General features: G+C 43.3%; 2 protein-coding genes across 2 annotated transcripts in view; both read left to right on the forward strand.

The window, feature by feature from the left end:
* Positions 1–26,390, forward strand: part of KHDC1 (KH domain containing 1) — a 66,759-nt gene extending 40,369 nt beyond the window's left edge. Inside the window, 3 exon segments of the mRNA XM_030809331.1 lie at positions 25,171–25,295; positions 25,464–25,646; positions 25,974–26,390. Coding sequence (XP_030665191.1) covers positions 25,171–25,295; positions 25,464–25,646; positions 25,974–26,173 — 508 coding nt within the window. The 3' untranslated portion in view covers positions 26,174–26,390.
* On the forward strand, positions 3,787–18,188 carry LOC115834428 (SKI family transcriptional corepressor 1-like). Its single transcript, XM_030809329.1, has 2 exons — positions 3,787–5,036; positions 18,149–18,188. Exon 1 carries the CDS (start codon positions 4,396–4,398, stop codon positions 4,957–4,959), a length of 564 nt encoding a protein of 187 aa, XP_030665189.1. The 5' UTR covers positions 3,787–4,395; the 3' UTR covers positions 4,960–5,036; positions 18,149–18,188.
* Positions 26,391–26,827: the final 437 nt, after the last annotated feature.

The following is a 26,827-nucleotide window of genomic DNA, read 5'->3' on the forward strand; positions in this document are numbered from 1 at the left end:
AAAAAGGCTGAATAATATTCTGTTGTATGTCTAAATCACATTTTGTTTATCCATTCATCTGCTCATGGATTCTTGGGTTGGTTCCACATTTTGGCCACTGTGACTAATGCTATTATAAATACTGGCATCCAAGTATCTGTACTTATTTCAGTCTCTGCTTTCAATTCTTTTGAATATATACCTAAAAATGGAATTGCTGGGTCATAAGGTAATTCTCTAACTTTCTGAGGACACATCAAACTGTTTTCCACAGTGGCTGCACCATTTTATATTCCTACCAGTAACAACAAGGGTTCAAATTTCTCAATATCTTTGCCAACAATTTTGTCTTTTCCTTTATTTATTTATTTATTTATTTATTTATTTATTTATTTATTTATTTTTGAGATGGAGTCTTCCTCTGTCACCCAGTCTGGAGTGCAGTGGTGTGATCTCAGCTCACTGCAACCTCTGTCTCCCAGGGTTCAAGCAATTCTTGTGCCTCAGCCTCCCGAGTAGCTGGGACTACAGGCGCCTGCCACCACGACCAGTTAATTTTTGCATTTTTTAGTAGAGACGGGGTTTTGCCATGTTGCCCAGGCTGGTCTTGAACTCCTGACCTTAGGTGATCCACCTGCCTTGGCCTCCTAGAGTGCTGGGATTACAGGCGTGAGCCACTGTGCTTGGCCCCATTTTTTTGGTAACAGTCATTCTAATGGGTATGAACTGGTATCTCATTGTGATTTTGATCTGCATTTCCCTAATGACTAGTGATGTTGAACCTCTTTTCATGTTCTTATTGGCCATTTGTATATCGTCTTTGGAGAATGTCTACTTAAGCCCTTTGCTTATAATTTATTGTTTGAGATAGGGCCTTGCTATGTTGCCCAGGCTGGTCTCGAACTTCTGGGCTCAGCAATCCTCCTGCCTCAGCCTCCTGAATAGTAGGGAGTATAAGTGTGTGCCAATGCACTTGGCTACTTTGTTTATGTTTCAATTGGGTTGTTTGTTATCCTGTATATTAATCTCTTATCAGATATATGATTTGCAAATATTTTTTCTCATTCTGTGGGTTGTCTTTTCATTCTTCACGTTATTTGATGCACAAAAGTTTATAATTTTGATGAAATCCAATTCATCTTTTTTGTTGTTGTTGCCTATGCTTTTGGAGTCATATCTGAGAAATCACTGCCAAATCTAACATCATGAAGCTTTTGCCCTGTGTTTTCTTCTAACAGTTTTACATTTAGGTCTTTGATCCACTTTAAGTTCTGTATCTGGTATAAGGTAAGGAGTCCAACAACATTCTTTTGTATGTGGATATCCAGCTTTCCAAGTACCATTTTTTGAAAAGACTGTCCCTCCTCCATCGAATGGTCTTGGCACCCTTGTTGAAACACAGGAGGACTTTAAAGTCAACTCAGATTTCTCAGCTTATTGTCTGGGCTCTTGATAACTGCTCCCTCAGCAAATGACAACATATATCCATGCAGTAGTGCCTATTATATGATAAGGAAAGGACTATTGAGCTAATGAAAGTAAAAAGCTTAGACGAACACCTGTGGTATGTAGTAAAAGCTCAACAAATGTTGGTTATTTCATTATTAAGAGTGACACTAGAGTCCAGCATCTCACTTGTTTTCGTTAAAGGTTTTAACATTTTGCAGAATTTGTTATATAAGTCAGGCCAAAAGCTACTATACTCTGATCACAACTAATCTTTGGATTTTCCCCCAAGACAGATCCTCATCCACTCCTTTGCTTCTAAGTTTATTTTGCTCCTTATAACAAGTGTTGCACTCAACACCCAAAGATAAACCTTGATCTTAACATATGGCATGCTTTTTGTCAATGCTTTTTGTATGGATACTAAGACCCTTAGGTTGGGTGAGTGTTAGAGTGCCACTGCACTTTAGCCTGGGTAACAAAGCCAGACCTTGTCTCCCCGCAAAAACGGAAAAAGAAAAGGGGTCTCGCCATGTTGCCCAGGCTGGTCTCAAACACTTGGTCTGAAGCAATCCTCCCACCTTTGCCTCCCAAAATGTTAGGATTACAGGTATGAGCCACTGCACCCAACCAAAACTTCCACTTCCACTTCACCAACAAAGTTTCTTTCATTTCAGACTGATTTTCCAAGTGTACTCTAAGAGGGTAACCCTGCCTTTTAGTTGTGTTAATGCCACAACTGTCAGTCTACTTATTAAGTCCAGGATTTAAATGCTAAAGACATGAGAACCTGAAAAAGGCTTACTCAAACTCCTCTCAGCAAGCGTCCTTAGTCTCCATTCCCACCTTCCTCCAATCCAGCTCACAGTGCCCAGTCACCAGTTACCTCTTTATTTTTTTTTTTTTGAGTTAGAGTCTCGCTCAGTTGCCCAGGCCAGCGTGCAATGGCATGATCTTGGCTCACTGCAACCTCCACCTCCCAGGTTCTAGCAATTCTGCCTCAGCCTCCTGAGTAGCTGGGATTACAGGCACCCACCATCATGCCAGGCTAATTTTTGTATTTTTGTAGAGATGGGGTTTTACCATGTTGGCCAGGCTGGTCTTGAACTCCTGACCTCAGGCAGTGACCTCTTTTCTGTCCACCCAATTCCTTCTTCAGTACAGACAGAGTTCCTACTTCATTCTTCTCTCAACATCATACTTGTTTTGGGGTTTCTGGGGAGAATTTATCTTACTTATTTCCTTATCTCAAAGGCCTATGCAGAACAGCTAGATACTGATGAGAAATATACTACTAGACAAACTCTAACATTCACTCAACCTAAAGGTCTTAGAAATTTGTTCTGTGACATTTTATTAAAACTACACCCTGCATCCAACCAAGAGTAAGGGCTGAATGACTCCTTTTATCCTAGAGTGCACTAGTCTCTGGGATATACAGGCACTCCTCAATCAGTTCTCAGATGATTCTGCCTCTAAGAGCAGCAGAAACTACAGGTAATCACGTTTGGGCTTACTTGAAGTTGTGTGCTCATTCCAAAATCTGCCTTGCTCACTCAAGAGTCCAGGTATCACTGGCCTTCGAGGTCATTAGGCAGCATCCAGTCTTTGAAGCAAATCATTCCAGGTTTTTGACTCTGCTTTCCTGTCAGTGTCAGCTAGAGGAACTCTTCTCCCTGCCTTGGACCTGGCTGGTCCTGGTTCCACTCTGGCTCATTTGCTTCCACACCTGGCCTATGATACCACGTGATTAATTCCTTCCTGTGTGCCTCTGGCCCAGGCTTGCCAAAAGAATGCACTCAGAGCAGCTCTACCTATTCCTGTCCATCAGTTGCTGGTTGCGCACTGGCACTGCACATACCGCTCCACAGAATCTTAAATCTTCAGGACTCTACCTGCTCACAGGTCCTGGGTTCCTACAGGCCTTCTTCATCAAGGGTGGGGCCACAGCTTTGCCCCAAGAGGGCAACCTGCCTTCTTGTTCCTGTACTGGCTTGAGACTCCTAGGCTGTGTCTGAACTAGCTGATAGGCCAGAAGCTTTAGGATGAAAAGAATACTGGAGGAGTCCTCAAAGTTAGAACTTTTATTGGTGTCTGTGTCCCCTCACTCATTACCTATCTTGACCCTTCCCTACTTACCTTAGTGATTTCGTGATTTCAGTGAAAAAGACACAACCTAGATAAGATTGCAAAGTCCCATACCTTCCAGGGGGAGAGTCGACCACCAATTGCTTTGTTGCCCAGGCTGGAATGCAGTGGTGCGATGTCAGCTCACAGCAGCCTCAAACACTCAGGTTCAAGCAATCCTCCCACCTCAGCTTCCCATATAGCTGGGGCTACAGGCGTGCACCACCATGCCCAGCTAATTTTTGAATTTTTTGTAGAGACAAGGTCTCCCTCTGTTTCCCAAGCTGGTTTCGAACTCCTGGGCTCAAGCGATCCTTGCGCTTTGGCCTCCCAAAGTGTTGGGATTACAGGTGTGAGCCACTGTGCCCGGCCCGACCTTTTGTAAATACTCCCAACTAATTGTCCAAACGGACTTGAACAAAAGAATCTTCTTCCCAATACTGCCAGGGAGGGCAAAATTCTTCAAATTCATGTTTGAGGCCATAGACCAACAGGAGTAAAATGGAATCCGCAGGAAGCAATGACAAGAAACCCAAGGACACTCATTTCCCTCCAGCCCAAGTGGCAGATGGGATCTCAAATACACCACGGTGTGACGCGTGACAGGCTGTTCACTGGGGATGTGGAGCATTTTAAGTGCCCTGCAGAGGGTGGGCCTGGGTCACCACTCCCCGCGGCACCCCTCCCCAGGCAGCATTCCTGGGGAGTCTGAACCTCCCTTGGTGGACCGACTCCCGAGGGTCTCTAGGGTTTTTCACCTCATCTCGAGGTGAACTGAAGGCATGGGAATAGGCAGCCCCACAGCCTGGGGCCCCCAAACCCCCTCTGGTCTGAGAGCAAGAGATGCCGCCTGGAGGCCACTCACCAAGCAGCTCCGCTGGCTCGGCAATGGGGGTCGTCCGGGTCTGGGTCATTGCCACTGGCTCGCCCTCCGCCCACCCTTGCTTCCCGGACTCAAGAGCTGCTGGGTTCTCGGCGCGCCGGCAGTGGGCTCCGCAGTCTGTCTCCTACACAGAGCAGGCGGGAGGAGGGCTCTGGGTTGCTTCCCCCGCCGCAGCCGCGCGCTTCCGGCGGGGTCGCCGCCACTTCCGCTCGAGCGCGCCTCGCGCGGCCGCGGCGCGAGCCGGGACCCCGGGAAGGGTCTGGTGCGCGGCCCAGGAGGCACCGCTGTCTCCTCACAATCGGCCGGGCCTGCAGCCGCTGCCGCCGCCGTCGCCGCCCTACTCAGGGAGTGGCCCAGGCCTGCGGCGCGCCACCCTCACCTCCTTCATTCCTACCGTCAAAGCCCAGCCTTGGCTACCTGACCCCCGTGTGGTCTCGAACTCGGTTAGTCCGGTGAAGGGACAGAAGCCTGGGTTCCCGGCGGCATCACTGAGATGCTCAGTCCTGAATTCTGCCCTCCATTAGGATTATCTGCTTTGTGGGATAATTTCCTCATTGGTTGAGTCAGTGAGTTGCGTGTCTGCAAGAGAGCATCCTATCTGGTGGGTCTTCATCTAGATATTGCACATTTCTTACTAAGTTCATCCTAAGAATATCTTACAGATAAGGAAAGTGAGCTGCAAAGAAGTGTAAAAACAGGGGAAACAGGAGATAGCAGTATAAAGAGAAAAATTAAAACAGCGTGACTTTTCTCTATTGTTAATTGATTTGGGGACACTTTAAACTTATAGAAAGAAAAGAAACACGGGTTTTGTTGACACATCTCAAAACAAAATGGGTGTAACACCTTTAAAATGTAAACTATTATGCTGGATATATTTGTATTATTTTGAAGTCATTTAAAGTAATCGCATGAGGTGTTGCCTGCTGTTGGACCAGTAGTTTCTTTTTAGTATTCAAGCAAAGGCATAGTGAGGAAATAGTAAGAAAAAAAGAAGGAATGCTGTAACAGGAAAAAAGGAAAAGGAGGAGCAGATGAAAAGGGCAGGAAAGGTTTAACATTTATGTAGCACTTGCTATGCACCAGACACATTTAAGCTTTTGAAATGTATTACTCATCTAGTTCTCACCACAGCCCTGTGAAATGGGTGTACTGTTATCACCTCTGGTTTACAAAGAAGGCAAGTGAGGTCAAGAGAGGTTAAGCAACTGGCCCAAGGTTACACAGTAAGTGGCAAAACCTTTGCTTGAGCACATCAATTTGGCCTCAGAGTCTATCCTTTTTTTTTTTTGAGAAGGGCCTCTTTCCTGTTGCCTAGGCTGGAGTGCTGTGGCACCATCATGGCTCACTGCATCCCCAACCTGCCGGGCTCAATGAATTCTCTCACCTCAGCCTCCTGAGTAGCTGGGACCACAGGCACATACCACCTTGCCCAGCTAGGCTTTTTTTTTTTTTTTTTTTTTTTGAGATGGAGTCTTGCTCCGTCACCCAGGCTAGAGTGCAGTGGTGCGATCTTGGCTCACTGCAACCTCCACCTCCCCGGTTCAAGCGATTCTCCTGCCTCAGCCTCCCGAGTAGCTGGGATTACAGGTGCCTGCCACCATGCCCAGCTAATTTTTGTATTTTTAGCAGAGACGGGGTTTCACCACCTTGGCCAGGCTGGTTTCGAACTCCTGACCTCGTGATCCACCCGCCTTGGCCTCCCAAAGTGCTGGGATTACAGGCGTGAGCCACCATATCTGGCCTATGCTTCTAATCACCACATTATATTTCCTCTGAAGAGAGGGTAAGACTTGAATCAACTGGATTTGATGCTACTGAGTAGGAGTAGACAAGAGAGGTTTGCAAGGTAATTACTCTTCCATGATGTGGAATTATGGGCTAAAATGTTTCATAGAACAAAAATGCCATGAATAAAGTTTAAAAAGAGGAAACATACAGTGCACAAAGAATTAACATCTGGAATAGATAGTGAAAACAAGTATAGATAAGAAAAAAACCCTATAGAGAAATGGGCAAATGTATAAATAGACAATAGATGAAGAAGTAAGAATGAAATAAAACTGACCACATAAAAAAGATGCTTAACTGCACTAGTGATGTTGGCATGTAAAGCAAAACAATAGAGAGATCCATTTTCTCCCACACTGGCTAAAACTGAAATTTGAAAATATCAATTTTGTGGAAAAGTGAATATTCTTAGTAGAAGTATAAATCAGGATAGCCACTGCTAGGGGTGGGGGTAGATTTGGCAGTATTAATTGAAGTTAAAATATTAAAATTAATTAATCTTTGAAGTAATATTTATTATAATGAAAAACATTGCTTCAGACATTCTAATTTAACTTTTTTATTCTGCAGATAAACAGGTGTTCAAAAAGAGGTATGCCAAATATTTAACTGGAAACATTTTTTGCATAATAGCTTAAAATTAGAAAAATATAATTTCAGCAGGTAAATAAACTATGGTAATAGTTTACTTAATATTTGTTGATTGCTTACTAGGTATAAGGCATTATTCTGAACATTGAGGATAAATTGACAGTTATCTTTGTGAACTAGAGAAAGATGATAGGATGGGTTAGGGGCTAATTAACATTCCCCAGCCCAGACCCTTCCCCTTAATTCTTTGTTACATCTTGATAGAATGATTTCAATTTGTTCTGTAAATCACACTGGACTCTCCTGTAATGACTACAGAAAGAACAATGTTTTTTATATGGATATATGAGTATACCCCAATTTGACGGCATAAAGGCACAATAGCGGACTCGAAAGTAGGAATGAGGAAAGCTGGAAAGGAGGGGGCCATGCTGATATAGACCATCAAGAAAAGCTTGAAGAGATGTCCCAAATACCCTGATGACTTACTTTTCACTGAAATGCAAAGAAATTGGCATCTTAGATATGCTTCCAAAGATTGTGCCCTACCCCCTGGACAGCTTTTAATGAAGGAAGGACTACAGCAAGAGAAACAGCCAGATAATTGGTTAAAAAGAAAGACTTGCAGGGGCTTGTTTCTTATTATGTTTATATGGTAAATGCCTAGTTAGGACAAAGACAAAGAGCTTGAACGTGGTTTGCTCACGATATCCCTGGTGAATAGATTCAATTACAAAAGAGATTGATGTCTCAACTATAGCAAAAACCTTGTCAAGCTCTCAACTTAGACCACAACATGCTTGTTTAAAAGTGTGGAGAAGGGGCCAAGAGAGGAAACAACATGACAAGGAGTTTATAAATCTAAAGGATGACTTTCTTGCTGCATGTAACTACTATGTGACTGCTTCTGCATTCCCTTCGATCCATCCTTGGCTTTCTCAATGTAAATCTTTTTGTTCTAAAAATTGGGGACCAAATCTGGTCCTCTCAAGGAGAAGTAAGAAGAACCCCAATGTCCTTCTTCTTCCAGCTAATTTAAAATAATTGGATTTAGCCAGGTGTGGTAGTGCATGGCTGTAGTCCTAGATATTCAGGAAGCTAGGGCAGGAGGATGGCTTGAGCCCAGGAACTCCAGGCTAGTGCACTGTAACTGCACCTATGAATAGCCACTGCCCTCCAACCTGGGCGACAGAGCGAGACTCTGTCTCAAAAAAAAAAAAAAAAAAAAAAAAAAGCATATTGGATTAGTCAGCAGAAAGCCTTCCAAAATGAGAAAAGATGGGACCTGGACTTCAGTGCCAACTCTAGAATCACTTTCATAGCCACACAGGAAAGTAAAACACTACCTGAATCTCAAAATATTCCGTCTTAAGCCACCAGGTTCCCTTAAGAGCATGTTGGTCCCAATATTGCCCTGGCTGGGAGTAGGAAGAAGCAGGGCCCCAGGGAATTTGTGTAAGGCTCCTGAGCAGCAGATTCTATTAAAAATTCTTCCTGCAAGCCCTGCCCTTGCAATTACTGCCATTCCTCTCACCAGTGGGCTCCCAGTGGGTCAGGCCTCTAGACCTAGCAGCTCAAAGCTTGAGACCATAGTAGGCAGCCCAATAGGCCCTTCCAGACAATCTCCATCTGCTGGATGAGCAGCTCACCTGTGTCTTAGGGAGAGGCAGAAGGCTCACAGCCTTGCACTCAGGCACATTAACTTATGTGATCCAGCAACTGCTGGGAATAGGAATGATTAATACCATTTTACAGGTAGGGAAACTGATGCTGAGAAATAGATAACTTTTCTGAAGTCACACAGAAGTGCTTTTTGAACCTAGGTTTCGGAGTTGATCACCCCCTCCACCTTCTGCCTTTGGCCCTTGGATTCTCAGTAAGAAATATTTTAATCTTGTGGAATGGTCAAATGCATCCTTCCTACTAACAGCATGAGCTGTGATGCAGAGACTCAACGTTCACTTTAACTGGGCTAACACTTATTTGACTCTTTCCTGTGGGTCAAGCAGTAGTAGGAGACCTTTTGCTGATACATTTGCTTATTCTAGATATTTCTTTCTTTTTTCTTTTTTGAGACAGGGTCTCTCTCTGTCACCTAGGCTGGAGTGCAGTGGCATAATCATGGCTCACTGCAGCCTCAACTTCCCAGGCTCAAGTGATCCTTCCACCTTAGTCTCCCAAGTAGTTGATACTATAGGTGCATGCCACCACACCTGGCTTGCTTACTTACTACTTACTTGCTTACTTATTTATTTAGAGATGGAGTCTCGCTCTCTTGCCCAGGCTAGAGTGCAGTGGCACGATCTCAGCTCACTGCAACCTCTACTTCTCAGATTCAAGTGATTCTCCTGCCTCAGCCTCTGGAGTAGCTGGGATTACAGGTGTGCACCACCACGCCCAGCTAATTTTTGTATTTTAGTAGAGACGGAGTTTCACCATGTTGGCCAGGCTGGTCTCGAACTCCTGACCTCAAGTGATCCGCCCACCTTCGGCCTCCCAAAGTGCTGGGATTACAGGCATGAGCCACCATGCCTGGCCCAATTTATTTTTATTTTAAAAATTTTTAGTAGAGATGAAGTCTCACTATGTTGCCCAGCCTGATCTCGAACTCCTGGCCTCAACCGATTCTCTTGCCTTGGCTTCCCAGAGTGCTGGGATTACAGGTGTGAGCTACCATACCTGGCCTAGATATTTCATATATATGAAATCATACTGTTTGTCTGAGGGTCAAAGAGTTTTACTTGGCCATGAATATCAAACAGCACAAGTTGCTCTTAACTATTTAAAGATGAATTATAATCAAGAACCAAAAAGGGCCAGTTACGGTGGCTCACGCCTGTAATCCCAGCACTTTGGGAGGCCGAGGCAGGTAGATCATGAAGTCAGGAGATCGAGACCATCCTGGCCAACATGGTGAAACTCTATCTCTACTAAAAATACAAAAATTAGCCGGGTGTGGTAGCATGCACCTGTAGTCCCAGCTACTCGGGAGGCTGAGGCAGGAGAATCTCTTGAACCTGGGAGGCAGAGGTTGCAGTGAGCCGAGATCGTGCCACTGCACTCCAGTCTGGCGACAGAGCGAGACTTCCGTCTCAAAACAAATAAACAAACAAACAAAAATTCCCAACCATGAGCCCAGACACCCTCAATTGGTTGCTATTGTTAGAGAATCCCCAAACCAAATTCCTAAGGAAGGCCATGCCTTGCTTTTTGTTTTTGTTTATTCTTTTGGGACGAACTCTGCTCTGTCACCCAGGCTGGATTGCAGTGGTAGGATGAAAGCTCACTGAAGCCTCGACCTCCTGGGCTCAAGCAGTCTTCCCACCTCAGCCTCTCAAGTAGCTGGGACTATAGGTGCATGCCACCATGCCCAGCTAATTTTTGTATTTTTTGTAGAGATGGGGTTTTGCCATGTTGCCCAGGCTGGTCTCAAACTCTTGGGCTCAAGCTGTCTGCCTGCCTCAGCCTCCCAAAGTGTTAGGATTACAGGTTTGAGCCACCGTGCCCCACCGGCCATGCCTTTTATTTTTATTTATTTATTTATTTTTGAGATGGAGTCTTGCTCTTTCACCCAGGCTAGAGTGCAGTGGCGTGATCTCGGCTCACTGCAGGCTCCGCACCCCGGGGTTCACGCCATTCTCCTGCCTCAGCCTCCCCACTAGCTGGGACTACAGGCGCCCGCCACCTCGCCCGGCTAATTTTTTGTATTTTTTAGTAGAGACGGGGTTTCACCGTGTTAGCCAGGATGGTCTCGATCTCCTGACCTCATGATCCGCCCGCCTCGGCCTCCCAAAGTGCTGGGATTAACAGGCGTGAGCCACCGCGCCCGGCGCCTTTTAGTATATATTAGTCAGAACCTTCTTCAGGAAATTTTTTGTAAGGATCAGCTGGTAATTTTAATTATGTTAACTCAGGTGCACCTCTAGATAACTTACTTAAAGCATTTTATTTTATAAACACTAAGCCCATGCCTTAGTAGAAAGAATATAAACCTTAGCATGAGGAGAGTTGGGTTCCAGTTTGAACTCCATTTACTAGTTAGACACCTATTGAAACTTATCTTAAAATCAGTTTCCTGATAGTAAAATGGGGTTAGTGGGAGTGTGGATTATATGAGATGAGACATGTGAAAATGTCTTATAACAACAGGCACCTTTCTCCTACCGTGTTGTTATTATTGTCGCATATTTGGCTGAGAAGAAAATGTGCAGTGCTCAAGTGTGAAGTCACCAGTTACACCAGCTATGTTTGGCAGATTATGCTTACGTATTGGTAAACTGGCTGTTAATAGTTGTTAGAAGTTTCTATCCTGCTGCTTTTTGATGACCAAATATCATTTGTAATGCCAGACTCCCTGACTGGCTTATGTCTAAACCTGGAGCGAGTCTATAAAGCAAATGTTGAAAGAGTTCAGATTGTTCATAGACTGCCAATAAAAATTGTCTACACATAATGGCCATTTTTTAATGGGAAAATAATATTTTCTATAAGTTTATAAATAATATACTCAACAGTTGTTCAATGAAGCTGTTTTCTAGAAATGAATTGTTCAATGTTATAATGCCCCTGAGGCGTAGCACAGCACCTGCCGAATAGTAGGCACTAAATAGTTATTTGTTGAATAAATGAATAAAAGTCTTTTTAATGGCTAGGAATTTATTTTAATATTGAATAAAAAAGGACCTGTAAAGGAGTGAAGCACATTCTAAATTACTAGGCCTAAGGAGATAAATGTATATGCCTGACCTTTGGAAAGTAATCCACTTTGATTTTACTAAAACATTCCTAGGGAAGAATCTCATGATTGTCTAAGGTACCACAGTATTTCTAACTCCATTCAGACTTCAGGCTTGACAATCATGGCTCTGTAAGTCTGTATAAACTTCAGTGTAGTTTAAGGAGTCTGACCTCTGTGTTTTTTTTTTTTTTTTTTGAGACAGGGTCTCACTCTGTCACCCAGCCTGGAGTGCAGTGGCGTGGTCTCAGCTCACTGCAACCTCCACCTCCAGTCTCAGCCTCCTGAGTAGCTGGAATGAAAGGTGCCCGCCACCATGCCCGGTTAATTTTTGTATTTTTAGTAGAGATGGGGTTTCACTATGTTGGCCAGGCTGGTCTTGAACTCCCGACCTCAGGTGATCTGTCCACCTCGGCCTCCCAAAGTGCTGGGATTACAGGCATGAGCCACCATGTCTGGTCTGACCTGTCACTTTCTAATGACCGCAAGCAATGATCCCACTGAAGGATGCTTGCCTGAAGCATTTTCTTGAGGAAACTGGTTGAAAAAAAAAAAAAGCCAGGTGTGGTGGCTCATTCCTATAATCCCAGCACTTTGGGAGGCCAAGAAGGCGGGTGGATCACCTGAGGTCAGGAGTTCAAGACCAGCCTGGCCAACATGGTGAAACCCTGTCTCTATTAAAAATGCAAAACTTATCTGAGTGTGGTGGCGTGCCCCTGTAATCCCAGCTACTCGGGAGGCTGAGGTGGGAGAATTGCTTGAACCTAGGAGGCAGAGGCTGCAGTGAGCAAAGATATCACTACTGCACTCCAGCCTGGGTGACAGAGCGAGAGACCGCTTCTCAAAAAAAAAAAAAAAAAGCTAATTTTTTTTTTTTTAGTAAACCAATAATTGAAAAAAATTCAGCTAGGTCATTTTCATTTGAATTTAAAATTTTGTTTTTTAAATATATAATATCTTTATTGGGCTCAAAATTCAAAAAGTGCCTTTCATGAAAAAGATACTCTCCAAGTCCTGTCTGTCAGCTATACAGTATCATGTCTTGTAAGAAACCTGTTTCTTTTTTTTTTTTTTCTTTTTGAGACGGAGTCTCGCTCTTGTCCCTCAAGCTGGAGTGCAATGGTGCGATCTCCACTCACTGCAAACTCCGCCTCCCACGGTCACGCCATTCTCCTGCCTCAGCCTCCCAAGTAGCTGGGACTAAAGGCGCCTGACACTGCGCCCAGCTAATTTTTTGTATTTTTAGTAGAGACGGGGTTTCACCGTGTTAGCCAGGCTGGTCTCGATCTCCTGACCTCGTGATCCGCCCACCTCGGCCTCCCAAAGTGCTGGAATTACAGGCGTGAGCCACCGCTCCTGGCCGTAAGAAACCTGTTTCTAATTTATTGTGTACCCTTAGTTCTCAGATAAATACACATACACAATTTCTTTTCTTCTTTTTTCTGTATAGATAGCATCATACAATACACTCTTTAGCACCTTGCCATTTTTTAACTTAATATATCTTGTGGATGGTTGCATTTTAGAGCAGAAACACTTTCTTGTAATTTCTTATAGCTACGTAGTCTTTTATTTATTTATTTATTTTTATTTTAAGACGGAGTCTCATTCTGTCGCCCAGGCTGGAGTGCAGTGGCCCAGTCTCAGCTCGCTGCAACCGCTGCCTCCCTGGCTCAAGCGATTCTCTTGCCTCAACCTCCCAAGGAGCTGGGATAACAGGCACGCACCACCATGCCTGGCTAATTGTTATATTTTTAGTAGAGATGGGGTTTCTCCATGTTGGCCAGGCTGGTCTTAAACTCCTGACCTCAAGTGATCCACCTGCCTTGGCCTCCCAAAGTGCTGGGATTACAGGCATGAGCCACTGTGCCCAGCCTGAATCTTTTTATATTTATTGTCTGTGGATTTTGTTTCATTCTTAGGAATGCCCTCCTTATTCCATGACTATAAAATATTTGCTAATGGTTTCCTCTGGTATGGTTTGAGTTTTCTTTTTTACATTTAAATGTTTGATGTTCCTGCAGTGTGATTCGATTTAGGTTGTTAGGTATAGTTCAAGTGAATTTTTATTATTTTTATTATTTTACATATATATTTAAGTCTAATTTTACTGTTTGTCGTTGTCGTTGTTGTTGGACACAGAGCCTCACTCTGCCACCCAGGCTGGAGTGCAGTGGTGTGATCATAGCTCGCTGCAGCCTCAAATTCCTGGGCTCCAGTTATCTTCCCAGCTCAGCCTTCTGAGCAGCTGGGACTACAGGCATGGACCACTATGCCTGGCTAATTTTTTAATTGTTTTTATTTTTGTGGAGACAAGGTCTCACCGTCTTGCCCAGGCTGATCTCAAGCTCCTTGGCTCAAGCGATCCTCCCTCCTTGGCCTCCCAAAGTGCTGGGATTACAGGTGTGACCTATTGCACCTGGCCTCAAATTGATTTTTAATAGGTTAACCTGTTTATTTTATTTTATTTTTTATTTATTTATTTTTTTGAGACGGAGTCTCACTCTTTTGCCCAGGCTGGATTGCAGTGACGCTATCTTGGCTCACTGCAAGCTCCGCCTCCTGGGTTCACACCATTCTCCTGCCTCATCCTCCCCAATAGCTGGGACTACAGGTGCCCGCCACCACACCTGGCTAATTTTTTGTATTTTTAGTAGAGACGGGGTTTCACCGTGTTAGCCAGGATGGTCTCAATCTCCTGACCTCGTGATCCGCCCGCCTCAGCCTCCCAAAGTGCTGGGATTACAGGCATGAGCCACCGCTCCCGGCCAAACTGCAGCCTTTTATTTATTGAAGTATTGTACTATTCAGTACATGGATAGGACTAAGCCTTTTTCATGCCTGTGTTTTGTAGCGCTTGTAGTTTAGGAATTATTTTAAAATTTTTACATGGTTTAAAAAACCAGAAGGATGATCTTTTATGACATAAAATTATATAAAATTCCATATGTGTTTATAAATAAAGTTTTATTGGGATAGAGCAGTACCCATCATTTATGTATTGCATCTGACCCCTTTTGCACTGCATTCGATGAGTGGATAATTTTTTTTTTTTTTTGAGGTAGGGTCTCACTCTGTTGCCCAGGCGGCAGTGCAGTGGCACGATCTCAGCTCACTGCAACCTTCGTTTACCAGACTCAAGCCGTTCTTCAGCCTCAGCCTCCTGAGTAGCTGGGACTACAGGCGTGAGCCACCATGGTTGGCTAATTTTTTTTTTTTTTTTTTTAATCTTTTGAAGAAATGGGGTTTTGCCATGTTCCCCAGGCTGGCCTCCAACTCCTGAGCTCAAAGTGATCTGCCTGCCTTGGTCTCCCAAAGTGCTGGGATTACAGGTGTGAGCCTTTGAACCCAGCCTGAGTGAGGCTAGTTTTGACACAGACTTCATGCCACAGAGTATAAAATATTTACTGTCCAGCCCTTTATAGAAAATGTTTGTCTGACAATTGCTCTAAATTACTAGAAGAGCTAATTTACTCTAAATACATTGTGATATCTATAAAAAAATTTTCAACAAAATTATTATTAGGATATGATTTAGGGCCAGGCGCAGTGGCTCACACCTGTAATCCCTCCAGTTTGGGAGGCCGAGGAGGGCAGATTACTTGAGCCCACAAGTTAGGGACCAGCCTGGGCAATATAGGGAGACCACCATCTCTACAAAAAATATGAAAATTAGCCGGGTATGGTGGCTCAGGCCTGTAGTCCCTGCTGCTCAGGAGGCTGAGGCATGAGAATTGTTTGAGCCTGGAAGGTAGAGGTTGCAGTGAGCCCTGATTGCACCACTGCACTCCAGCTTGGGTGACAGGGTGAGACCGTGTTTCAAAAAAAAAAAAAAAAAAAAAAAAGAAAAAGATATGATTTAGGCCAAGGCCTGGGCCCTGTGGCTCACACCTATAACCCCTCTACTTTGGGAGGCTGAAAGGGGCCAATTGCTTGACCCCAGGAGTTCAAGATCAGCCTGGGCTACTCAGGAGGCTGAGACGGGAGGATCGAATGAGCCCGGGAGGCTGAGGGTGTAGTGAGCTGCGATCTTGCTACTGTACTCCAGCATGGAGGACAGAACGACACCTGTCTCAAAAAAAAAAAAAAAAAAAAGGGAAAAAAAAGAAATTTTTAAAAAGGATATGATTTAATTTAAATTATTTTTGTTATCGAACTCTGTACTCCCTTGAGTGCAAAATAGCTGAATCTATGGTTTTAGTACAGTTGCAATTCATTGAAATGTGAGTTTCCTTATGTCCAAAATAGAAGACATTGAAACATTTCTTTTTATGTTTATATTTTCCAGTATACAGACAGTGACACTTAAAAATTAAGATGGGACTGAAACTTTTTATGCATTAGATGTAAATATTTTTCTGGTACATGTTTAGGTTAGAGGGCCAATGACTGGCTTTCTATAGTATTTTTGTTCGTTATAGGTTCTGATTCAACATTTAGTGTCCTTGAGAATAATTTTTTGAGTTTTACTACATTTATGGGACCTATTCCCAGTGTATTTTCTCAGGTTTGATAGAAATATCACTGCAGACTTTCTCATACTAGTTGTGTTAATAGGATTTCTGTCCAGCAAGATACACAGTAAGAGAATTCCAACTGAAGGACTTTGATTTTTAATGTATAAATATGACTTTTTCTCTCATTATTTATTTATTTTTCACTACACGATAAAGTGGTAAGGATTTTTTGGTACTCAATAAGGCCAGAACTACTGCATATATATTTTGATGATAAATTATTTGGTGCTAGGCTGGGCACAGTGGCTCAGCCTATAATCCCAGAACTTTGGGAGGCTAAAGCGGGCAGATCACTTGAGGTCAGGAATTTGACGATACCAGCCTGGCCAACATAGCAAAACCTGTCTCTACTAAAAATACAAAAATTAGCACGCCTGTAATCCCAGCTACTCGGGAGGCTGAGGCAGGAGAATTCCTTGAACCCGGGAGGTGGAGGTTGCAGTGAGCCAAGATTGCGCCACTGCACTGCAGCCTGGGCAACAGAGCGAGACTCCATTTCAAAAAAAAAAATTATTCGATGCTTAATATTCTGTAACTTGGAAAGTGCTTATGAATGAAAATAATCAAGATATACTTTGTGCTTTTCACTCTTCAGGTTTTATGTGATAAAACATTGCTACCTACAGTTCATTTTCCCTCCTTGGAGAGTGAAACATTGCTGAGCGCAATCAATCAAAATGAGAGTAGTATGTAAAAGGGACCAGAATCATGTAGCATGCTTTGAACAGCAAATAACAGGAAACACTGGTCCAGTTGGATGCTAATAAAGTACTGTATTATTGCCAACAGCAGGCATTCCAGGCATATTATGCCAAGGGCTCAAATTCAGTTTCTTGGTTTGCCTCCCTTTCCACCTTGTGTTGGCTTCCTCTTCAGGTTGGTAGCAAAATACTTGTAGCTGTTTCCAAAATCATATCCTGCTATAAACACTGTGAGAAGGAAAGAAGAGACAAGTTCTTTTTTGTGTCTCTCTTCAGAAATGAGACAACCTCTGCTGGAAGCCTCTTTTAGGTTTTGCTTCATTTCAAAACTGGGACCTGTGCCATTTCCTAAAGCAATCACTGGCAAGGGGAATTAGATTATCATGATTAGTCTAAACTAATCACCTGGAATTAAATTGATGTTAGGAGTTAGTGTCCATCAGCACTAAACAGGGTTCTATTTTTCTATATTTTGACATCATCTGGGAGTTGAAAAACTGCAACTGTGAGCCAGAGATTGACAGAGTGATAGAGCCACTGAATAAGAAATGGATTTATGACCTGGGAACATGAGAAGCCATGCTAAATGAAACCCATACATTTGAAGCTGTCAGTTTCTCATAGATTATCTATTTGTTCAAGTATAAGGAATCTTGAGAAACTCATGTAGGATGCAATTGAAACTATATTTTATTTGAGTGCATATTTGTTAACATATTCCTGCTTTTTAAGTACTCTACCATCAGGCTGGGTGCAGTGTCTCGTGCCTGTAATGCCAGTGCTTTGGGAGGCTGAGTCAGGAGGATCACTTGAGCCCAGGAGTTTGAGACTGCAACGAGCTATGAGCACGATACTACTCTCTGGCCTGGGCAATAGGCCAGACGCTGTTTCTAAAAACAAAACAAAATAATAAAAACAAAAATAAAAACCCCTCTACTATCAGAAAGTTATCGACACTTTTGGTTTTAGATGTGTCCGTCTTTCTGTGAGTCCACATCCAGCAGAGACAGGCAAAGCTAAGAGCACCAGGGCTCCTCTCTTTCCTGTGTGTGTGCACTTCCCATGAATATATAAAATAAAGATGATTACTTACTGCATGTGTTACACTTGCAAACCTTGCCTTTTTTATTGCTCTAAAATATGAAGTTACCAAGACTCTGCATAACTAGCATTAGACAACTCACTGCACACTATCTCTGACTCTGTGTTTGTGGTCCTATATGGTACTTTGGATAATATTATTTTCATAATTATGCATGAATAATTTTTCCAGCGGCACCAGCTGGCCCTAGCTGGCAGCCACCCCTACGCAGTACATACGTACTTTGTTGTTTTTCAAAGATAATTTTTCAATGTTGAATATAATTTTTTTTTTCAGGAGACTGGGTTTCACTCTGTCGCCTCAGCTGGAGAGCAATGGCATGATCATAGCACACCTTGAACTCCTGGGTTCAAGCAATCCTCCTGCCTCAGCTTCCTGTTAGCCACCACATTGGTGAGCTGGATTCTTTTATTTTTTAAGCTTTAAAGCAAAAGTTAAATGGTTTCTTTATTTCACTCAAGGGTTAATAATTGAGAAAGTGATTATCAACATGTACACAAAGCTAACTAGAAGATGAGCTTTCTCAGTAGAAATCCAAGTGTCCTGTTAACACTGGTGTCACTTATAAATAAATGTTTTGAAACTTTACCTTTTCTTTTTTTTTTTTTTTTGACTACCAACATAAAGGCCATACCAGAAAACCTCAGGAATGTAATAATTTATTTATAATTTTTTTCTTCAAAAAATCCCTTAAAGTTCAGACATTAACACTGATATGCAATACCAAATAGCTCCACAGGACAGATGGAAACAGGAAAAGTCAGATGGTTGGCACTTAAAAGGAACAGTAATTAAGCAATTGAAAGTGGATTGGATTGTTGGTTAATATTTGTTCATTTGAAAGAATCAAGTGGAAGAGGTAGCCTCTTGGAAGAGGGAGATTAAGTCACACCTGATGCTTCATCTCACTGACCAAGGGGCTGGGATATCCTGTTAACTCCCTCTTTTCTGTTTAATTGCATTCTGTACTCTAATTTTCTCAGATCGTATATTCTATCTTATTTTTCCCTCTGGGCAGAAAGAAATCTGTTTTCTTCACCCTAAGTCTTTCCTCTGAGAAAAGGCAGTCTTCTCTAACAGGGGAAAGAAAACCAGGAGGAGGGAGAGAGAAAGGAGGGGGAAGAAGGGAAGATGAGAGAGAAGAGAGAGGAGAGAGAGACAGAGAGAGGAGAGAGAGAGAGAGAAGTGGAACATCGGATTGAAGTAGAAGACAGAGGAGAGAGGGGAAGGGAAGAGGGAGCAGGAAGGGGGATGCTCCAAGTTCTCAATCTCAGGACTGTGCAAACTGATTTTCCAGGAGATGCACATGTGGTGTCATATTTCTCACAATAGTCCACCCAGGCTCCCTCCTCAGGTCTGTCTCCCACTAGCAAAACCCAATATAGCCAGTCTTGCTGCCTTACCTGGAGGGAGGACCAGGACCTGGTGCCAGGTCTGGGACTCCACTGCTGTCCCTGAACAGACTTGTTGGAGGCATTCACATTTCTCTGCACTCTGGGGGAAACAGCCTGCAACAGGAAAGGAGTGAGTGGGTGTTAGTGTTTTCCCAGGGCCACCTGGTGGTCCTAGCTTGCTGCACCCCACTTTTTGACTGAGGGGAAGCAGCAAGTGTGACTGAATCTCCTTCTTGCAAGGGGCTACCACTTCCACTTGATTCTTTTTTTTTTTTTTTTTGAGACAGTCTCGCTCTATTTCCCAAGCTGGAGTGCAGTGGTGTAATGTCCACTCACTGCAACCTCTGCCTCCCAGGTCAAGCCATTCTCCTACCTCAGCCTCCCGAGTAGCTGAGATTACAGATGTGTGCCACTATGCCTGGCTAATTTTTGTATTTTTAGTAGAGACGGGGTTTCACCATGCTGGTCAGGCTGGTCTATGAACTCCTGACCTCAGGTGATCTGCCTGCCTCGGCCTCCCAAAGTGCTGGGATTACAGGCGTGAGCCACCGCGCCTGGCCGTCCACTTGATTCTTTCAAATGGATGTCTGTGGGGCACAGAAAGGGGCTCAGCTGAGGGGGCCTATGGGTATTACCCAGGGAGCAGCCTCAGGTTGGGGTAACTGCTGTTGCTGCTGCCACAGCTGCAGGAGGAAGAGGTGGAAAAGCACTGGGGGAAGTATGGAATCAAATTTTTAAAAACATTTTATTTTGGAGCTACTTGCCCCAAATCTTGAAATCAGAAAGTCCTGAGGGCTCTGTCTTCAAAATACATCCCAATACATTTCAACCACTACTACTCTATTCTAAAACATGTTGGGCTGGGCGTGGTGGCTCATACCTGTAATCTCAGCACTTTGGGAGGCTGAGGTGGGTGGATCACCTGAGGTCAGGAGTTCGAGACCAGCCTGGCCGACATGGTGAAACCCCGTCTCTACTAAAAATACAAAAATTAGCTGGGCATGGTGGTGCATGCCTATAATCCCAGCTAATCAGGAGGCTGAGGCAGGAGAATTGCTTGAACCCAGGAGACAGAAGGTACAGTGAGCCGAGATCATGCCATTGCACTCCAGCCTGGGCAACAATAGCAAAACTCTGTCTCAAAAAAAAAAAAAAAAAACCAGAAAAAAAAAAGTTGACTTATTTTTTTTTCTAAAATTCAAGCCCAATGTGCAAAATAATCAAACTATTAGGATGCCTTTTATTTTGGTTTCTTGGAATGACCACTGTTAATAAAAATGTTTGCTCCTCTAATTTATATATAAAAAGGAATATTCAGGTTTGCTTGATGTTCTGCAAATTTTGAGTGACTCAAACATATTATGAGTGTTCTTTTGGTTACCAAGCTTAGAATAACATAAAAAACTGACAAGTCGAAAGAAAAAAAATTTTTTTTAGGTTATTTGTAATAAAATGATGTGTACTTGTAAAGTTAAAAAATCTTCTTGTTTATTTTATAGACTGGCATATAACTGTTAAGACCCTGATTATAAAGAAGAAAATGTCTTTGTCATTTATCAATTGGTGACTTTCATGATATACTTTATGGGGTAAATTAAAGTCCCTGGGGATTTGTCAGTACCCTCCTTAATTCTCATGAGCACTCTCCTTCTCTTACTTGAGAAGGGAGTGTTTGTGATCATTTGACCTGTTTTAGGGAACTGTCCATGTGTTTTACAGATATTTTGGAAAGTTCTTTTTAAAATATTAATATTTCTTGTTAATGATTAATGTTTAAAAATGTAAGCTAGAATTTTGCAAGTAGTCTATGCTATCACGATTCTAAATTTACTGTTAGTGTATGACCTTCTCCCAGGAGTTAAATCAGCTCAAGTGGCTGAATAGTTCTCCTTCATTCAGTGAAGGAGAGATTAAAAGAGGTGATATTTCTGAGTGGTGGAGGGGCCTGCTTAAAAAAAAAACAACAAATATTTATAAACGCAGTAGATATGTGATGAGTTGCGCCATATCAGAGAACTTTGGAAATTAAGAGGTTTTTCTGACCTCTTGTGAAAGTCTCATTAAAAATGGCAAGAAATTAAAAAACTTTTAGAAGCTTTGCTATTATCTAAGGGGGTAGCCATATAATAAAATGGAGATTCATTCAAAGTCCAATAACCCGGAATCCTGAGGAAATAATTTACCACTATGCTAAACAAGTAGCATTAACCAAAGCAGTTGCCATACTGATGGTTTGTAAATACACTCTAGTTGTTGTCTGCTTATCTCCAGAATGGATTGAGAATGTTCCTGACAGACAGCGAAGGTTTTGCTGATAAAATTGCCTGACTGTTTTTCTGGACTTAAGGAATTCCAACGTATTCTTCAGTGATTGGGTGGTGGGGGGTGTGTCTGGCACACGTTTCCCGTGACTGTTATTAAAAAAACAGCTCCAAAATGACTTTTAACAATAATAAACACACTTGCTGTACCAAATGAATATTTAGAACAATTAGAAAGAAAAAAAATGAATTCTAACACTAAATTTGAGAACGCTTTCCAAGACTTGAACTTCCATGTCTTGGGAATTTCTAATTAGCCTTGATGGCAATATCAACTCCTCCTGGGATCCATAGGCTACTCCATGCAGTTAGGAATTCACTTCCTGAACCTGTACTCTGCCATATCACAAGCTCACTTTTCTAAATCCTACAAAGGATTCATTTGATGCATCTAGCTTTTAATAGGTAACAACAATCTTCCCCAAATATCCATCTAATTAGTCTCTGCATGACTAGAAATCTGAAGATGTAGTCTTTTGGAAAAGACTTCTAAAAATCAGAGGAAAAACTACCCTTGTCCTCAATGGAAAGGAATTCACTGAGGAACCATAACCTGAGGATTCTTAAGTATCTTCCAGAACAATGATCTTTGGAAGAAGACAACCAAACCAACATCTTCAGTTCAAGCTACTGATGATACCAAGTAGATACTTTCACCCAAGACAATAAAACAAGATACATGTTCTGGTATCTTTGCCCTCCTTTAAAAATTTTGCTCTCATTATCAAAGTGCCTAGTTGTCCTCTAGAGGCCAACCAAAAGTTTTAAGATTATTTCACAAATTATATTTTATCTTAATCTTCTGTAGTACAGAATTTCCATGCCACCTAAGGAAAGGCAAAACTTTCTTGTGTTTTTTTCACAGACTATAGCTATTGTTTTCAAATTTTTATCATATTTTAAGATACAGGGTCTTGCTCTGTCGCCCAGGCTGTAGTGCTGTGATACTAGCTCACTGCAGGCTCAGACTCCTGTGCTCAAGCAATTTTCCCACCTCAGCCTCCCGAATAGCTGGGACTACAGGTGCGCACCACCTCACCTGGCTATTTTTTTTAGTTTTTAGTAAAGATGAAGTCTTCCTTTGTTGCCTGGTCTGGTCTCAAAATCTTGGCTTACGGAGCCCCCCCCACCTCCCCCCCAACTCCCTGCCTTGGCCTCCCAAAGTGCTGGGATTACAGGCATGAGTCACCACTCCCCGATTTATTGTTTTAAATCTAACTGACTAATGCAGTTTTTATCCTCTACCTGATTCCACTAACAAAAATTTAATAGCTATTCAACACTTCAAAAGGCAGATTTTCTTCTACAGGTTTCTTCTGGAATTTGAATTTTCCTGACAGTATTAATTTTTACCTTCAGTTTTATCAATATTGAACACTGACCTCAAACAACAAAGTATGTCTGCTGACATTATTGCAATAATATATGAGTCTCTCCTTGCAGTTAGTCCTTAATCTTCAGTGACTCCCCAGCCTTCACTCAAGCAATGTTCACACGTTGAAGAATCAATTTTCCTCCTCTCACTGTGGTAAATGACACTTATACACCCCATACCCCTTTCAGTTTGTGCAACACTAAGGCACTACTTTTTATATGGATATCAGGTCACCTGATCATTATACAAACTTATCTACTGTAATATGGAGTGAGTTTTAGACTATTTTATTAATAATATTTTTCAATATTTTAAACATCTACTTCTATAGGAAATGGTGTTTCTCTGAGAAAGGTACTCAGACACCTAAAATGAGGCAAGTATGGACTATTCAGGAGACCTTCCAGGAGAGATGACCGACTCCCTCTTCATCTGTACTCTGGGAGCTCCAATTCCAGTAATAGGAATAATATGACTAGAAAAGGTGGTCCAAAATGTGTCTCTGGTCCTAGCAGAAATCAATAGATGACACTTTCTTTTCTGGAGGTCCAGCAGCCTAGCTTAAATTAAAATTTCATGGTGGTTATGAATGATTTTGTAGTTTTTGGTTTCTTCTTAGCCAGCCAAGGACAGCTTTTGTTTGATAGCAAACACTGTTTGCAGCACCTCGCTAAAACATTACTGTTGAGGCAGAACAGTTTTGTGGCAAGGTTAAAAGACTACCTGTCTCTCTAGAACAGATTCAGATGGAGTTGGGACAGGATTTCATGGCCTGGTTTTGAAATCTAGTTCTTTGTCTTTGCAACCTATTGCTAGGATTAATAACTGTTTTGTTTCCAGTACTTACCTGAATTTGACTAGTACATCTTCTTCAGCCTTAAATGCTACTGTAGAGTTATTATATATTCACTATATATATATTTTGCAAGAAAATGTACACGAGGCCGGGCGCGGTGGCTCAAGCCTGTAATCCCAGCACTTTGGGAGGCCGAGGCGGGCGGATCACGAGGTCAGGAGATCGAGACCACGGTGAAACCCCGTCTCTACTAAAAATACAAAAAAATTAGCCGGGCGTGGTGGCGGGCGCCTGTAGTCCCAGCTACTCGGAGAGGCTGAGGCAGGAGAATGGCGTGAACCCGGGAGGCGGAGCTTGCAGTGAGCCAAGATTGCGCCACTGCACTCCAGCCTGGGCGACAGAGCGAGACTCCGTCTCAAAAAAAAAAAAAAAGAAAAAAGAAAATGTACACGAGAGACCAACTGTATGCAGATGGAGAGAACGTTCTCCCGATAAACTTGTGACAAGTGGATTCTGACAATGGTGTAGATCTGAACCCCACAGATGAAAGTCCTGATGGCTGACTTTGGTCAAAAGGGGAGGCTGAAGAGTGAAAAAGCACCTAGGAACTCACAGTTGGGAGCTGACAGGCATAGTTGAATCTTCCCTACCAAACATAAACATCTCCTGCTAAATATTTTAACCAGTCAAGATTGCTCAGTGATTCTCATGCAACAAGATGTAAAAAGTCCATCTGTAACTATATTTGAAACCAGAGAGAGAGAACATTCCACAATGAAGACCACATTAATCTCTTTACTTCCCTTCCTAGATAAATTTACCAGGATAATCACCAAATTGCCCCATTTTAGAAAACTGGCTGCTACACCCTAAACACTCCTTAGACTCACCCAGTCAACTCCTACAATTGGCTCCCTACAACATTCTTCTGTTTGTGTAAAGTGTATTTTCCCGTGTTGTTTGCTCTCCCTTGATGCAGCACACCAAACAAACCCCGTCTTGTTGGAATACACTCTGTGGTCATTGGGTGGCTGCCAGCACCTGTGCAAATCTAGGGAGCCCATTTGGAGCCTTCTTGCACCTCCATCCCTCAACCCCTGTCCTGGTTCATACCCAGTAGATCTGCTCCAAAATCCTTTGAATTTAGAATGAAGAAAAAATTTTGATTCCGGGGCATCAGAAAGGCAAGCACTAATCAGATGATTAAGTTTGGCATGAAGGATTAAGCTCAGAACAGATAATTACTTGGAATGAATTATCTTGGGAAGAGATACCAGGATTGTACACTCACCCTAAGGTAGTTCAAGGGCAGGTTGTTGGGTTCCTATGTTAAGGACAGAGCCTAGGCCCTCCCTCACTTTTCCAAGTCTTTTGCCAACCAGTTGCTTGGACTTGGCCCTATTCTGTATCAGGTCGGAGCAGAGCATGGACATGGGAACGAGTGCTCTCAGCAAGAAGCCGTGGTGGACCCTGCCTCAAAACTTTCATGCACCAATGGTGTTTCACATGGAAGAGGACCAGGAGGAGCTCATCTTCGGTGAGTGGCTCTTGCTAATGTCCCCGCCTTCATCCTTGTGTTCTCAGTTTTCACTCTTCCTCTCCCCTCCTACCTTCATCAGTCACATATTCCTACCCTGAAGGCCACCTCCCCATTCTCTAAGGGCTGGTGCTTGACAGACCCTCCTCTCACCTCTTATGCTCACAGGGCATGGTGACACATATCTTCGCTGCATTGAGGTGCACAGCCACACCCTTATTCAGCTGGAGAGTTGGTTCACAGCTACAGGCCAGACTCGTGTGACTGTAGTGGGACCACATAGGGCAAGGCAGTGGCTGCTGCACATGTTCTGTTGCGTAGGGAGCCAGGACTCCTATCATCATGCTCGAGGTAGGTATCCTTGGCTGAACTGTGGTTTTGGACTTGGTGGTGGAGTTCTGGCTAAGTTGTGTAGCATATTGGATTCTTGAAGAATCCCTTGTGTGGCTGGGGAATCCAGGTGCTTCCCAGAGTCTACTGGGAAGAAAAGTGCTCATTTATTTTTGTGGCATGAGATTGCTTAAGGTGGAGAAGGTAGCTGGGAGGTGTAAATGGGCTACCTTGGAAGGCCTGGGCTGGGGTGACATCCTCCCTGCAGCCTCCCTGATGGAGTCCAGGCCTGCCAATGGGCCCCAGTTATGGGCCCTGGTTCATTAGCCCTGGGCACTTATTTTGCAGGCCTGGAGATGCTGGAACGTGTCCGAAGCCAGCCCCTGACCAACGATGACCTGGCCACCTCCATTAGTGTGCCACCGTACACTGGAGACCTGTCTTTGGCTCCCAGGATAAGTGGAACCGTGTGTCTTAGCGTTCCTCAGCCTTCCCCTTACCAAGTGATTGGTTGTTCGGGATTCCATTTGAGTTCACTGTATCCGTAATTAAGGACTGATCTCCCCTGGGAAGTGGGGATGAGAGGAGAAGTCTTGGCTTCGGTTTTGGTGAGAAAGACATGAAAGACACAGAGGAAAGTTTGAACTTGTGGCCGGGACCTGTCCCTCTCAGGTCTTCTAGACATGTGTCTGAGGAAAGTCTCTTGAATGTAAGAAAGTGTTATTGGCAAAGCAATCCAATAAAATAAGCTACCTATGATGCAAAGCCTTCGATGTGCTGTCCTCTTTCCTTAGGATGAAATTATTCACCCCAGAGTTTTCCTGGACCTTAAAGTGCAGACAAATGGGGAGAACGGAAAGGTGGGAGGAAGGGTCCAGATAGAGATGGAAGGTGTTCCCACCACAACTGCCTGGTGAAGTAGGCAGCAAGGGAACCTGGTGAACACGAGGTAGCCAGCCTTGTCCCTGATTGCCCAAGTTTGTGGGTGGGGGTAGGGGTGGGGGTGGAGGGGGTGGTTTTCAGGGAGCAGTGGATTCTGAAGTCCCTCATGCCATGAATTAAATCAAATACGAAGGCTTCCTGAATCTCCATTGAAGAAAGTTCTCTGATTGCCAAGTCTATATTTGGATCTGTCTAGGCAAGATTATGGCAAGCTAAACCTGTCCTCAGTTGAACTCTTCCTCTTCAAATTTGCCCCTTCT

This window comes from Nomascus leucogenys, chromosome 3 (genome assembly GCF_006542625.1).
Source record: "Nomascus leucogenys isolate Asia chromosome 3, Asia_NLE_v1, whole genome shotgun sequence".
NCBI lineage: Eukaryota > Metazoa > Chordata > Mammalia > Primates > Hylobatidae > Nomascus > Nomascus leucogenys.